Here is a 16,244-nt window from a genome sequence, read left to right as displayed (position 1 = left end):
GATCCCATTCTTGGCCCTACCCCTCTAACCTGCACAGCTCCTATGCTATTTTTAGGGCCGGAATTTGGCAATGTCGAGCCACTGATGCGTTTCAGTCTAATGGAACCATTATACAGACCAGTGGGAAAACCAATCTAGTCAGACAGACACGATTTAAAGACACACTTCCGAAAGTAAGCTGTAACAAACTCACTTTAGGAAGGGAAATTCTCATTCCACAGGATGCTTGCAGGATGCTGGAAGCCCCCCAAAGTGCATTAGTGCACATTTAGACATGGTGTCATATGTTATGTGTTCAGAACGGTATGAAACACGGGACAGTGTAAGAACTCATCTGCAGAGTTAATGAAATGCTGCATGCAATATTGGTAAATTATGGATTCAAATCTCTGCAGGATCGGCCATAGAAAGAATGAAAACTTCAAAATAGAGGCAGTATATAATAGAGAACTTATTCTCACGTACTAAAAAATAACCTGGATGAATATATAGTGAAAATACTCACAGACTTGACTGAACCATAAGAGCATGTGTGCAACAAGCTGTTTTCCTTATATTACGTAAGGGATAATACCCTATGAAGGAGTCCGTTATGAGGACATAACTGCCTGACAGGGGGGTGCTAAGACCCGGATAGTTAATAGCCTAACGTCATGTTTCTTTCGGCGATGGTGAGCTCATGAACTTTTCTTCTCTTAGGCAAATTTGGCCTGCACAAAGCAATTTTTTCGCAGCAAGAGGGAATATTATTTTTTCCATTGCATTTGAAGTAATACATTTGTTTTTAAACTAAAAATAAATTGTCCATAGCTGCATAACCTTTGCAAGTTAGCCGCGGTATAAGCGGGATAACACCCTGTGTACGAGTCAGTTACGACTCAGTTCAGAGTGGTAAACTGCATTCACTTCACATCTCGTTCACAAGGTATTATCCCTTACATATTTTAACTGCATCTTAAGCCAAGACATTTCACAATGCAGTCTCCGTTTGCCTTTAAACAATTAACCATTCTTGACTGCGCTTTTAACTGCACCAAAGCGAAGGCGTCAGGGCCTCGGGGAATTGGACTGGACTGCTCATAAGTGCGGTAATGAGCGTTAATGAGCGGTAATGAGCGGTAATAACGATGCGCTGAGGCTCACTCGGATGGCGGCCTTGTTGCAGTAGACGCGGGTCACAGCCAGCCAGGTGGGCAGGTCCAGCATGTTCTGCAGGACCTCCTCGTCCAGCTCCAGGTTCGACAGCTGCCCCTCCCCCTTCAGCGTGCTCAGGTTGATCTTGTCGGGGGAAAGGTTCTTGGTGAACCTGCGCAAGGAGACAGAAGCATTACAACCAAACCCCGCCTTTTTACCGCTATGGAGCATCTGGCATCAGGAGAGAGGGGAGGCTCGTGCGGGGAGCAGCTTTGAGAGGGCCTCTCAGCACAAAACTGGGACAGGATTCAGCCAACTGGAGAAACTCCCTCCCACCCCTGAAGCCAATTAATGCTACTTTAATGACACATTGTAGTGTGTAATTCTTAACAGTGTATAACTTCCCCAGGCATTTCTGCTCAACTACATTCGGGATGTTCAGCAATGTCCAATCAGATCCATGTATTTACGAACATGTTTGTGCAAATTTCTGAAAAGGATAGTTAACGAAAGCTTATTCACAGGTTAATTATACAAATACATTAAAAAAGAACCATACGGTTGATACAGTTCAATGATAGGGAACCGGAAATGCCCAAGTTATACAAATTATACGCTACACCGTTATGAAAGCTGGTGCTGGATGACTAGCTCTCTTTCAGAGGTCCAAAAGCTCTCAGAATTCCCTATGCCACGATAAGTGAGACTACAGCATTGGCTCTCTACAATGCAGGCTCTGACATTCACATCACCAGCAGTGAAACCGACAAATGCATTTGCTGACTCACATCAGAAACATTTCTCAAGCTTGCCTGCTAACCAGGGAATAGCGGATTGGGGCGGATTGGGGCTAGAGGCCACTGGGGCAACGGGGGCTGATATTCAGCAGTATGACGAGCCCCCCGTTACAATTGGGCCCATTGTCCAGGCCGTGGCATAATTATGACAGCTCAACTGACCTTGTGACCTTGCATCATATGCCCACGCATAGAGCAGTCTACAGCAGATTCCAGATTACCGTCACCCGGACATTACAGTCTACAGCAGATTCTAGATTACAGTCACCCGGACATTACAGTCTATAGCAGATTACCGTCACCCGGACATTACAGTCTACAGCAGATTACTGTCACCCGGACATTACAGTCTACAGCAGATTACTGTCACCCTGACATTACAGTCTACGGCAGATTACCTTAACCCGGACATTACAGTCTACAGAAGATTACAGTCACCTGGACATTACAGTCTACAGCAGATTACTGTCACCCAGACATTACAGTCTACAGCAGATTACAGTCACCTGGACATTACAGTCTAAAGCAGATTACTGTCACCCGGACATTACAGTCTACAGAAGATTACTGTCACCCGGACATTACAGTCTACAGCAGATTACAGTCACCTGGACATTACAGTCTAAAGCAGATTACTGTCACCCGGACATTACAGTCTACAGAAGATTACTGTCACCCGGACATTACAGTCTACAGCAGATTACCGTCACCCGGACATTACAGTCTACAGAAGATTACAGTCACCTGGACATTACAGTCTACAGCAGATTACTGTCACCCAGACATTACAGTCTACAGCAGATTACAGTCACCTGGACATTACAGTCTACAGCAGATTACCGTCACCCAGACATTACAGTCTACAGCAGATTACCGTCACCCAGACATTACAGTCTACAGCAGATTACCGTCACCCGGACATTACAGTCTACAGAAGATTACAGTCACCTGGACATTACAGTCTACAGCAGATTACCGTCACCCGGACATTACAGTCTACAGCAGATTACCGTCACCCAGACATTACAGTCACAACGCCTGGGCCTTAAAATCCAGGGAAAATGTCCTAGACAGTAAAAGCGTGCCGTGTCTGAGAGAGGCCCGCTTTCTCCCACACGGACCTCAACGTGAGGACATCCTGCGCTAAAAAAAGAGAATAAAAAATGACTCCCTCATCAGACAGCTTGCACTGGCTTCAAAGAAGGCCCAGCATCCCTTGAAGCTTTCTGGGGAGGCGGCAGAGACGTCCCATGGTGCAGTGTGTGCCTCCGCTTGCAGCTGGAGTGTACAGGCACATCAGAGAGCAGCCGTCTTCAACACTGTGCGATGCTGCAGCTAATGCCTAGTCTACACTGACTTTCAAAATCCTAACAACGGAGAGCACCTCATATCTAACAACCATCTCTTATAAAAATAATATATAGTAAGAGGTAATGCCATCCTCGGAAAACTCACAGTGCATAGTCACAGGCTATGGTCAAACTACTTAAGACATGACCAAAGACTTAAAGTCAAATGAGTGTGTATGGAAGTCATTGGCCGTGAAGACAGAGAGAACTCCATCTTAATCCTCCTTACAGACTTGCAAATGAACCACTGAAAGGCCAGCCAACAGGAAAAAGGAAGGGCGTAAAATAAACAGCAGAACAATTGGGTGATGTAAAAAATAAATGCCTGCACAGAGTCTGGCAATTTCACCGCTGCTTTTACCATGACAACTGAAGTCCATCTTGACCAGAGTGTGCCCTGCCTGCTATGTGAGATCACTCCTCCTGTGTAAACCCAACGTCAATCAGGCATTGACAATAATGACACCAGGCCACCAATCCATGGCAAATGAGCAGTTTTGGCTCATATGACAGAGGCAAATGTCACAAACAAAGAAAACGAATTGTATTTCACATGCATACATTGATCACGTACATCACAGAGAAGACATAGGCATACAGACAATAACAACTGAGCATGCACAGACGCACACACACACACATAGGGGACAGAGTGTGTGGGAGTCGTATTGTTTCAGCACAGCAGTAGGAGCTCAGCAGGATCAGTCCCTACACACTTTGAAAACATTAGCACAAACTCTGCTCACCCAAAGCCTCTTCAGGAAGGCGAGTGCTGAGGAATGACTAACGCGTTTCGCATCATTATCCCAGGAAACAGCTTTTGCAAACGTGCCATTTTAATGCTGCTTTGCACCCAGGACTTGTTTAATAGCTTGCTGTGAGGATGCAGAGAAGCTGGTGCTACACAGAAGCAAGATTTCTGCACCACACATAAAGCCCACGTCTTAACAGGGTGATCCCAGCTCCAGATGTATCGGATTGTTTTGACATTGAAGGTTAGAAAATGTCAAGCTCTATTTACAGGTCCAACCTGACATGGGAAAGCAATAGCCCTGTCTCAGTGAGCATTTCAATGGAGGGAGCAGAACGGGATTGAGTTCCACCCTGGAACATGGTTACAAGGGTACAGCTGCGCCAGACAATGCTTGTGGGCTGTTTTGGGGAATCGGGGTCACCCTTGCAGGCGAGTGTCTAATAACGGGCAGGAAGAGAATGTAGATTTTAGGCGGAGTGGTGACCGTGCCACTGAACAGGGCTCAGTGCGATGTTCCCTGTGTATGATAATAACTCAGACACGGTCCCTCAGTGAGTGCCGTCTTACAAGCCTCCAGTTCATGTTAACCTGTTTTTAGCGTCTGCCCTGGAGTCCGGACCCCGCCCGCCAGCCAGGGAGCCAGCCCCCCTGAACAATAACGCAGGGCGACGCCTGGCACAGTGAGTCACGCCTCCCAAGAGGACCGAAGCAACCTTCCCCCACAGGGGCCGCAAGCCAGGCAATGCTGCTCACAAACACCTCGGATCAGAAACAGCGCAGGCAGCAGGCTAAGTGCGAGCCAGCTTTCACAGCTGACCGAGAGCTGTCAGTACAAGACAAAAAACAAGAGGGGTTCGGGCCAATAACACAGCATGTTTTGCCGTGGTCGACTCTGGTTACATTAAAAGATGAATGAGCCTGATTTCCAATGTTAACACTGGCATTTTTGAAAAGAAAATGCTGTATATACAGGGTCAAACAGGCACATCTTGCATTTTGACCCATGATATTCTCTCATAAAAGACAGGGCTGGTTCTTGGTTTTACAGAAACATGCCACAGCCAGTGAAATCTGGCTCCACTTTAACTCCCTACAATCCACATTTTACTAAAAAGGATTAACTAATACCTGAAATAGATCTATCTATCTCTCAGAATGTATATGCTCAAATTGAGGTCCTGATTGAACTGGTCAAAACTTAGTAATGCAGTAAAAAAACTGATTGGAAACTTTCAACCTTACCATCCACTTTTTAGAATATCTAACACTTCTTGATCATTTTCTGGCCAGAAATACAGAGGATTTTTACTTTTTTTTTTACATAACCTTACCCCAGTGAGACTAGCCTTGTTTTTTACCCTGCATAGTAAATGTGATGTTCCAGAGTTTTAATTGGCTACAATACAAAGATGACACTGACAGAAAATGCATTTTCTTAAAAACAAAAGAGCATGAAATTTTGTTTTTGACATCGCAAATTAAGCGCTTCTCTTTAAATCAATGGTTGTGTAAATAGTATGATCTATAAATAATACAAATGTCAACCACCAAAGACAATTGGCCCAAAGAAACTCAAAGTAATTATTTTGCTGTGGTTTGGTTGTTGTTTGGTTCATTGCCCATCGTAATCTTTAATACAGACCTTGGAATAACTGCGTTTATAGAATGCTCTATATTTATTTTCTTGTATTTGGATTTGGTAAAAAAACCCCACAGAATTCTGTATTAATGCAACCTCCAGGAATTTGAAATACAATACATTTAGAGAAACGTTTTGCTGATTTAATGACTTTCTCATCCAGAGTACTCAGTTTAAGTATGCAAGTAGGCAGGTTTTGGATACGGCCTTAGATTACAGAGGTGGTGAAACTGTGATAATTATATGAGAAAGAGCTTGACAAAGAGGCTATCACAACCTCTAGGACTGAAGTACAATGCGAGAAAACAGGGGGGAGGCAAACTGGTGGCCCTAGTCACGAACCACAAAATGCAACAAAAAAGCATGGATATTTCAACACATGTTCAAGCGTACAGAGAGGTTTTTGCTGTCAATGGCCTTTCCTCCAAAAAGCTGAAAAAAAGCAAACATCAAACAATACAGACTCTGGCTGTACTTTTGGTTTGCAAAAGATGACCTGGGGGAACATAACAGAAAGCAAGGCAAGTGAAGCAATGGTGTTTAACCAGTTCTACAGCCCCAAAGCAGGCAGAATGTAGACTACGCTGCAGACAAATCGCCATACAAATAGTAATATCAATTTCAACCATTCAACCCAAGCTTATCAAAATAACTACTGAAGATGGAAGAGAGTGTGTGTGGGTGTATGTGAGTGTATGGCCCACTGTGAAGTCTAGCCTATGACCGCTAAGAATCAAGAGCCGCATCAGAGCTGCATCCCTTTCCACTAATCTAATCTCCCCCAGAGAGCCTCAGTCCAAACTCGCCTCTCCTGATGCCTGTCCAACCCTGGAGAACAGACACACAAAGCTCCTGCTCACTTTAGGGTTTCTTTCTTCTATTGAGCCAACAAAAAGTAAGAAATGCTGGATAGGGTCTATTTAAAGGGGAAGCGTTCCAGTTGCCAAAACAGTCCAGGCAATTTACAGTTTATCACAGGGAAAAGCCTGTTTACAGGGTAAAGAAGCATTCGCAATGCTATGAAAACGGCACCACTGTTTGTTTTGGGGTGAGCATACAACTGCCAGTTGATGCCCCTAGCTGGATTCATTCCGAAAACTGACACAAAGCAAGCGCACACAGCTGAGCAAGAAGTCGGACATGGTTAGAAAGCAGCAGGGAAAGATGTAAATTCACAGAATGAATGGTTTGGGGCCCCTCGGCATGTGACTTGAAATAGCACACAAACAGATGCCGTGAACATCCCCCGATCTCTCGAATTAGCAATCTCATACAACTTCACAACATAACATTTCAGAACAAAGTGCATTTGGGCTCACTTTCCTGGTATTGCAGCCTAGATACTTCAAATACTTTTATACATTTAAATACACAAGTCACCACCACAGAAAAAGATAAAATCTGAAGCAAAGGGGAGATTTACATACAAGAGGTCAAAATATGTATCAATCGTGTTGCCCACATATGAAATGTGATAAAAGGCCATCTAAGCAGTACAAAATTAGATGACACCCAAAGTCTTGGAAATAATTCACATAGTAAATCAGTTATCGTTTAGCCTAACACAGAGGAAACTTATTTTCTGGTTTTAAAAAGCAAGAGGAAAACATTTGAAACCACAGCAAGTCAACAGCCATTCCAGGGCAGATTTTTCTAGGGTTTTACTTTATAAAATCACAAAACATGAAAACGAGGAGCAAATAAAAAAACCAGCAGATACTTTCTGTGCATGGGTGAGAATACCGTAGATATTATAGGTTGTGGCAATGCAATGGTGAATAGGGCATGGTCGTGGCCACCAGAATGAAAAGGAGAATGTCAGGTGGGAGTACAGGACCAAGGGTCCATTCAACTCTGGAGTCATTTGTCTCCTTACAGGAGCTGGTTGGCAATCTTTTTTCCATGTTAAGCATGCTCTTGAATTGGTGTATTGATACAGATCTACATAACCCTTACTTTGAAATAAGATGCCTTATGCAGTTAGACTTCACAGATTTCAAGCATAACACATAAACGAAATAGGCAATAACAAAATGTGTAGCTCTTCAAGCTTACCTAAAAACTGGAACACATATAGGCCCTACCAAAAATAGATGTTCTGTTGAATCTGTGATTCAATAAAGTGGTGTACTGTATGAAAGTAGCCGTGTCGGCTACATGTCAAAGATAAACAGTGCCTTGTGCATGTTTGAGATGCACTGCTTGGTGGAAACCTGCCTTGCACCACTTATAAAACCCTAATCGTCCAAATTATTGTCGCTTGCATTGACAATTCACGATTTTGCAATCCTTGAAATACAGTCCAGTCAGACGACATTGGTCGTCGTTCTTGTAACTTGGAATTTGATTTTTACATTGTGGTAGACTGAATATCGTTACACATTATACATGAAATGTTGACAATCAGTTTAAATATTAAGCGCCACAAAAGGCTTTTTAACTAGGGATAAAAAGAGTAACAAGCAACACTTCAATGATGTGATCCCAGCCAGGTTTAAACAAGATTGTTAGACTTAGAGGAAACTCTGCGGAGCGGATTACGTCATTGTTAACCGAGCATTTTCAGTCATTTAGCGAGATATTTCGATTGACATCAAATTAAATGGTTAGCTAGTAGGCACAAGGAAAATACCATACATTCCGGGCTATATGGTTCATTATCTAATGTCGTCCAAGTAGCAAGTTGCAATCATTCTCAAATTGATCAGTTACCTTGGAACTGAGTGGATCGAACAAATTCAGTTACGTTTGCCTAAACTAAGTTAGCAGCTGGCTAATAACGTAGACTATTTAAGAACAAGACATGTAACGTTATAACATTGGCATGAATAGAAAAACAAAACACCCTGCAGGCTAACCCTTAGCTATAGCCGAATACCAACTGTGCACACGTTAATGTTCATGTTTTTCGACCCTCTAGTTAGCAAGCTAAACTGGCAAGTGAGCCACCTAGTTATGTTGGTGAGCCACCTACACATTCAAACTGTAAGCTATATTGTGCCTTTTAATATTGCTTGTTAGAAACATAAATACAAAATAAAATGTATTTGGTCAATGGCGTGTGATTAAGCTTGCGAGCGAGCTAATTCACAGTCAAATAGCTAGCTGGTGATACTTTCATGATCGCTAGCCTGCTAACGTTTGGGGTCACAATCTGTCACACAGCACACATTTTAGATCACAATATATCTTACCTGGATAAATGCTTCAATATTTGCTTTTTAATAATTCCTGCCATGGCTGGCGACACCTTGTTAATGAGACCAGAAATTATTTTTCGGAGAATCCTTTATTCTACCACATTTCCCCCCGTCCTGCATCTTCAAAAAAGAAAGAACCCTTAGTTTTCATCCAGGGCACTCAAGAGCGCCGGTCATCCAGTCTTCCACCGTCCCACAAAGCACAGCGCTTATTAAAATGAGGACACGGACGCATGAGTTTACGCGGTTGACTTTTGAGCCAAAATGGCCCGTCGCACCAACGCAAATTTTTATGGATTTCTAGCGCCACCCACTGAATATTAAAAAACACTACCAGTACAAATTCCTTCAAATAAATAATTCCTGCTTTTCAAACGATCACGACCGTTTTACAATTAAGTGAATTGATTTGTATTTATAAGATACTGTATATAAGATACTGTAGCCGATATCCTTGAATTCATACTGGCTCAAAGGAACCCAAGGACACGTTTATCAGAAGAGACTGTAGATTTTTGTCCGCAAAATAAAAAATCTGTTGATTCAGACAGAGGTTCGCTCATTGTGAACCAATTTATTCAAACAGGCCAGGTGAAAAACACACACACACACACACCTAACAAACTGCAATCCTAAGAAAAAATAAATAAAAAATAATGTAAAAAGTAGTGTAACATCTCATTTTAAGACAACAGGAAAAGTACCATATTACAAACCAGTCAAGAATACATTTTTATATGCACCTCAACTTTTTGCAAATGTCCATCATTTCCATTACTTCCAACATATCAGTGAAAGAAATGGGAGCTCCATTTAACATCACTGAAGTGACAAAATAAAGATTATCATAGACTAAAAGCGTCTTATAGCTGCCAGACCCAAGACACATTTTATTTTACAATTATTTATTCTTCAGCTTGTTGGGCTGAAACTGTGTTCACACAAAAAAACAAAACATGTTGAATAATAGGATTCAAATAAGTTATCAGTCAGCAAAAAAAAAAAAAAAAAAAAACAACCAAAAAAAACCATTAAAATCATGGCACCTAAAAAGCTCGTCGAAACTTCATCTGAGAATCTGATGCACACCAAAGAACCAAATACAGGGGTGGAGTGAGGTGGTGTTCAACCGTGATCAAGTCTGAAAATATACTAAACTTGAGCCTTCATATCTGTCAGCAGGGGTTGCAGCAGCAGTCATCTCTCAGGAGGCGGGCTTCTTGGTGAGGTGCCTATCGATCAGGCCGCACCATGCCAGGCCTGATGGGCACCATCATGGGCCGAGAAGGCGGGCGCATCATGGGGGGCCCGGGCATCATCTGCATATGGCCTCCCATTGGTGGTCGCATACCTGGTGGGCAGAAGGAAATACATTGTTGAGGCCACAAGCAATAAGCAGTATTCAAATGTTTCCTCACTTCACAGAGAAAGAATACATCTAAAAAGGCTAGTGGCTTCAGTGTGGCCTGGATTAGTACATCAATACAGTAAGAAATATGCATGCAGAAATTGAGCTGATGCTACATTTTATCGCACAAATGGTTCAAGTGTAATGTGATTCCAGTCACCAGCAAAAAAGGTCATATGTTGCATCTGGACACAAGATGGAGGAGGGACACAAATTACCCTCAATATATGTTAATGCTTGAGCTTTCCAACTTGTCTAGCGACACGCAGATCTAAGCTCACAAACTAAAACCAGCAGCCTGCATACCCAGCGAAATGTAACTGGAGATGCTGAGGATAGATGACATCACACAGTTGTTATAGACATATATAGACAAAATGCGAGACTTGATACGTAGCCACGTCTGTTGTGAGTCATGCTGCATAATAGTCAGCACAAATTATGCACAAGATCAAACGGTTGAGACCATCACAAGCACGCGCGCACGCACGCACAAACACAATGATGTAGCCACAGTCAGTCGTGCTTGCTCCTTAATCCCGGTCTTAGTTGGGGCAGTGTGGCTAAGCATAAGGAGCAGGCTAGGACAACAGCTCTTCCCTACAGTAATCCCAGAGTGTGGTTCCTCTCAAATGTGTACCCTACACCCAACAGGTCATTGAGTTCATATCCAGGCAATGGCACAGAATAAAGCAGGGACACAGTTTAGAGAAGAACGCTGCAATGCTAATAGTCCATTCCTGGTGAATTCCAGCAAATATACTGGAATACTGACCTACAGCAGGGCAATCCGAAGTACAATTTGCATCACAACCGATACACTTAAATGTAATGCTCTGTGCAAAGTATAATATCTGTAATCCAGTTCCATTGCTAGACCTAAAGTCACGGATTCCACCAGATCATTAAACACCGCTAGTAAACATTTACAATGCAGTTATTTTAGGGATTCCTTGTTCCAGAAAAAAGCCTTGAATTTATGCATTCAATAATTTGTTCAGCTCCTGCTTTGAAGTGCAAAGAGGAAGCTTTGCAAACAGCTGTGCTATACCACTGTGCGTCACAAGGCCAAATCAAGCAAGAAAGCACTTCACATGCAAAACCAGTTTAAATTCATTATGTCTCCACATTCATATTTTATTTGCAACTGAATAAACCTTGGCTATGTGTATCTTTCAGACGCAAAACTGGGTGATACGTCATTGAAGAATGATCAACACTTCATTTTACACCCATTTCACTTATGGGTGTAAACGGTTCATTGTTTTAAAAATAAAACAAAAGACGGGAGTAAAAACAAAGGGAAGCTGGGGCTGCTGCTGCCGTGGGGGTGTGGAGGAGGGACTTGCCTGGCTCCAGGTGGAAGCGTGGGAAGATGCCACAGTCTGGTCCAATTCGGATCAGCTGTTCTTTTCTAGTTTCTTTAAGACAACAAGAGCACCTCCTGCTGGTCAATGTTTTGTTCCCCAGGTCCCCACTGACAAACATGTTTCCCCCTCCCTCCCACTCCCCGGACTGCAGGAGCGGACACTGGAGCAGGGGGTGGGAAGTGACTGAGATGCTGCATGAGTGTCCAGAGTCCAGGACGCTGCTGAGATTAGACTCCTTTTGAAGGGTCAAATTTTCAGGAGACCCTGATTTGAGGTCAGAACAAGAATTCTGAAGGGAAATCAAGATTTCTACAGCAGAAGCATGCTCATTGCGCATACGTCTACTTCAGCTGGAGAAAATCTTTATTTCCTAAATCTCAACATTTGTCCAAAATACTATGGCAAAGGAATCTTAGCCTATGCCCCATGCCTCATTCTGAAAATGGCTGGCTCCCAGCCACATTGCCCCTTACATGTTACCCAGGCCACAGAAACAGATTTATTACAACAAAGTACAAATAAGGATTCCGAGGGAGTTTTCCATGCAAAGGAAAAATAACTGGCATTTCACCCCCACAACACAACAAACTCCAATCCAAGAATTTTCCTGAATGGTCCAACACAATTATAAGATAGTATAATCTAAATGTACATTACCAGTACAACCATTTTAATGTCACATTGTTTAAAATGACAAAACATTACATAGTGCCATTCTAAATTATCCAACGTGGCAGTTAAAATAAGAGCAATTGACTCTATGGCAGTAATAGAGAAATAGTTTTAGTTTATATATTTTTCATAGTATCTCCTTTATTAAAGTTTAACATGCAAATACAGATTCAATGTTCCAGCAGCAGAGCTGAGGGAGAATGCGATCACTAGACTCTGTGCTTCTACTATGAAAATGTAGATCTCTGAAAGCTAAAAGTGTTGAGGGGGTCAGACAAGTGTGAAAGAAATGCAACAAGTGAGTCACACAGCTGGGCAATCTCACCTGGACCTCCAGGCATCATCCCAGGGGGAGGTGGGCCCATCATAGGCATCATTGGAGGACCACCCATAGGGGGCGCTGGTAGCATTCCAGGGCGCGGTGGCCCACCTGCGGGAAAATGGGAGCCCATATGAAACTCACAACTTGGCATCAAACATGAAACCCACTATCCTTTCCAATTAGACTAAAACAAAGTCAAGTAAATATATGTGATGCATTCAAAAAGACAAAGGAGAAAACATGCACATTTAAACTACTTCATGTGTCGACAGGTTGCATTGTCCTTCATCCACTTGCTTCAACACAGCAGAAACCTGGGACATGTTCAATGCACATTACATTTTAACAAACTTTTCAGCTGAAACTATTTTACTGTCCACTTATGTGACAATCTGCAATTTTGAGACATTAATACAATTCTCCCTATTTTTAGTTTTTTGCATTTAACACACGAAATGCTTCAAATGAACTCTCAGCTCCACGGTACCCCACTTACTTATATTTGGCGGAGGGGGTATCATTGCCCCACCTGGGGGTGGGGCTCCAGGAAACGGTGTGGGTGGTATCTTGCCCTGCTGAAAAGCAGCAGCTGGGGAAGAAAAACAAACACTAAATTATCTTCCGGTCATCATCCTGTCCCACAACAAAAAAAAGTATGTTTTATGCATGACTAAAGGGTGTGGCTGAATAAAATGTAATATAGAAAATGAAGAGTGGGTGCAACAAAAGAGGCACACTTGTGTTTCAGTTAACTTACTGGTTTTATCAATGAGGCTCTGTGCTTGCTCCTCCATCCATTTCTGGTAGTAGTCTTTCACATTCTCCTTGTGCTTGCGTCCACTACAGTGCGTTTTCCTCACGGAAGGCTGCCAACAAGCACATTCATAGATTGAATCCAACTGAACCAAGTACAGAGCAAGGACTAAATAGCTGAAATGTTTTTTTTATTTTATTAATTAACATTAGTCCTCGCCTACAATAACAAAAACGATAGCTAAATCCAAGACTTACCGAATCATGAGTTAAGTATGTGTCACAGTAATCACAATAAAACCTGGAGAAATTAAAGCAGTTTGTTAAACATGTCGAGATCGTGCAGTTCATGCAATCTATCCTAGTCCACGTTAGCGTCAACCAGCAAACTTAGCGTTAACCTAGCTAGTATTCTTATTTAGCATTAGCAAGCAATTAATGCCTACCTACTGCATTCACGATACAACAGCAAATGAAATATGAGCAATGTCAAGCTTCAACGTTTCCATTACCCTAGACGAGTTCTTACTAGTATGCAGCTGGTTGACTTTAAAACCTTGATCAATCGTGCTTACCAGCTAACGTTACCATTAGCTAACGTTAGTTGTTTGAATGGACTGCTTGCTCGTGTATTCCGACTACACGTGCACAGCCTTTCAAACTAAAAACACAGACGTAAAGTCGTAGCTATATATTGCATCATTCATTGCTTTCTATCAATAAGACTGTCCACTGTATACCGAATAAACATGCTTTAAAATTAATGCTTAACTACACTTACTTCGGCATCTCCAGACCGTTGGTAAGCCGACGCAGCACCGCAGCTCACTTGTTCCTGTATGAGCGGATATGACGTGTTTTGTCATTCTAAATTTACCGTAGTTGTTTGTTTTTGTTTTCGTTTAAGGTACTACAATTATTTGTTGTATTGGCTTCACAGATATTAGGCATGTGTGTTCATTTGTGTCATTAGTGAATGCAGAAGAGAGCAGTTGATGTCTTGTCTTGATTCTAGACTTTGCAATTGCCTTTGAGATTGTTCTTGGGGTGTGACATTTTGATGAAGACAGCAGTGTCGATGCAACTTAAGTTGGCTGCCATAAGGCTCAGAAATTAAAATCAATCAATCAGGGACATTGCAAAAACCCTGGGCACGCCCAAGTCAACAGCTTGGTTAACAAGAAAAAAGAAAAACTGATCTCTATGGTGAAGAAAGTCCCCTAACAATGGCCCAACAGATCAAAAACATCTTCTGGTGGCAGATGTAGATGTGTCAATGTATACCATACCTAGAAGACTACACCAGCAGGAATACAGAGGGTACACTACAACATGCAAACCACTGATAAGCCTGAAGAACAAAAAGGTGAGATTTCAGTTTGCTAAAAAGCACCCAAAAGAGCCATAAGAATTCCGGAAGAAAGTCTTGTGGACAAATGAGACAAAGATTAACATGTACCAGAGTGACGGAAAGAGGAAAGTGTGGAGAATAAAAGAAAATGCTTGTAATCCAAAGCATACCACCTCATCCATGAAACATGTGTTATGGTTCGGGCCTGTATGGCTGCCAATGGAATGGGCTCACGTGTTCTCATCGATGATGTGATTGCAAACAGAAGTAGAACAATGAATGCTGAAGTCTACAGAAATATTCATCTGCTCGTTTAAAACCAAATGTCTCCAAACTTATTGGATAGCACTTCATCATGCAACAAGGCAATGATCTGAAACATACTGCTTGCACAACAAAGGGGTTTCTGATGGCCAAAAAGTGGAAAATCCTTAACTGGGTCAATCACTGGATTGGAATCCAATTGGACATGCATTTTACATGCTGAAGAGGGGACTTGAAGACAAAAAGTCCCTGAAACAAGCAGAAACTGTAGATGGCTGCAGTACAGGCCGAGCAGAGTATCACCAGGGAAGATACCCAGCATCTGGTGATGTCTTCGTGTCTCAGACTTAAAGCAGTCATTGCATGCAAAGGATATGTAGACTATGTATAAAAGGTTCTATCATTTGCAAAAGGTTCATCTGATATGAATGAAAATACCTTCAAATTAAAGCTGACAGTCATTGTCATTGTATCCTTTCAGACTCAAATGCTAGTACATTTTCAGTTGATAATTTATTTGTCTTTGGCCAACCTGTATGGAGTCCACCATACTTCATATACCCAGTTTCTGTGTTATCCTTCTTAATTAAGTATTATCTTAGCAAAGTAAGATCTTAAGGATCTTAGCAAAGTATCTGTCCTTTCATCTTATAGACGAGTCATTCTTAGTCCACTGGTCTTCCTTGTGATGTCTTCTGGCTCCAAATGCAATCTTAGAAAACAGAAAACAAGGGCTAAAACCAAGAGCAGACCCTTACAGCTCTTTTATGTGTGAACAATCTGCAAAAGGAAACACCTAAGCAACAGTAATACCTCTCAGTTGCCTGTTAAATTACTGGAGGGGGGAGGGGGCATGAAAAATAGGTGTTTCGGCAAAATGGTAAAAAAATACACACGTAAACACAATTAAATAAAAGCTGACTATCTTTTGTTTTGTGTTCATCATTTGATCAAATCCAAATGCCTTAAGTACATAGCAAAACTAAGAAATTACTTTGTATAATTTTGTAGGGGTACAGTATATTTTGCTCTATGGTAACACTTGCTACAGATATGGATCACAGTGGTTGTACAGGAACTGCAAATAATTTTTTTCTGTAGCATATTACATAACTAGATAGTGTATTTTAGAGGTAAAGAACATCTAACAATATGCTGGTATATGCATTACATTTTTACATTTACATTTTAGTCATTTGGCAGACGCTTTTAATCCAAAGCGACTTACAAG

General features: G+C 42.0%; 2 protein-coding genes across 3 annotated transcripts in view; both read right to left on the bottom strand.

Moving 5' to 3' along the window:
- The window catches only part of bltp3a (bridge-like lipid transfer protein family member 3A), a 31,037-nt gene extending 21,983 nt beyond the window's left edge, over positions 1 to 9,054 (bottom strand). Inside the window, exons 1-2 of one of the 2 annotated variants that reach the window (XM_061258237.1) lie at positions 8,868 to 9,054; positions 1,144 to 1,306 (exon numbers count right to left, since the gene is read on the bottom strand). In XM_061258237.1, coding sequence (XP_061114221.1) covers positions 1,144 to 1,306; positions 8,868 to 8,911 — 207 coding nt within the window. In that variant the 5' untranslated portion in view covers positions 8,912 to 9,054. Of the gene's footprint in view, positions 1 to 1,143; positions 1,307 to 8,867 lie in introns of those variants that run through there. The other variant, XM_061258238.1, reaches the window with a different exon arrangement.
- Positions 9,055 to 9,423: 369 nt separating this feature from the next.
- LOC133138543 (U1 small nuclear ribonucleoprotein C) lies at positions 9,424 to 15,437 on the bottom strand. The gene is made up of 7 exons (XM_061257384.1): positions 14,180 to 15,437; positions 13,657 to 13,699; positions 13,403 to 13,511; positions 13,142 to 13,234; positions 12,649 to 12,753; positions 11,631 to 11,702; positions 9,424 to 10,224 (listed from the first exon to the last, which is right to left on the bottom strand). The coding sequence occupies exons 1-7, from the start codon at positions 14,185 to 14,187 to the stop codon at positions 10,106 to 10,108; spliced, it is 549 nt and encodes a 182-aa protein (XP_061113368.1). The 5' UTR covers positions 14,188 to 15,437; the 3' UTR covers positions 9,424 to 10,105.
- Between the last annotated feature and the right edge of the window lie 807 nt (positions 15,438 to 16,244).

Source organism: Conger conger, chromosome 10 (assembly GCF_963514075.1).
Source record: "Conger conger chromosome 10, fConCon1.1, whole genome shotgun sequence".
Lineage (NCBI taxonomy): Eukaryota > Metazoa > Chordata > Actinopteri > Anguilliformes > Congridae > Conger > Conger conger.
This window is presented reverse-complemented; position numbering and strand designations above follow the sequence as displayed.

Excerpts from the sequence above, each read along its gene's own strand:
- LOC133138543 (XM_061257384.1), bottom strand. Across the intron at positions 13,512-13,656 it reads CATACTTAACTCATGATTCG|CCTTCCGTGAGGAAAACGCA; the intron begins GTAAGTCTTGGA and ends GCTTGTTGGCAG. Across the intron at positions 12,754-13,141 it reads ACCCCCTCCGCCAAATATAA|GTGGGCCACCGCGCCCTGGA; the intron begins GTAAGTGGGGTA and ends ATTTTCCCGCAG.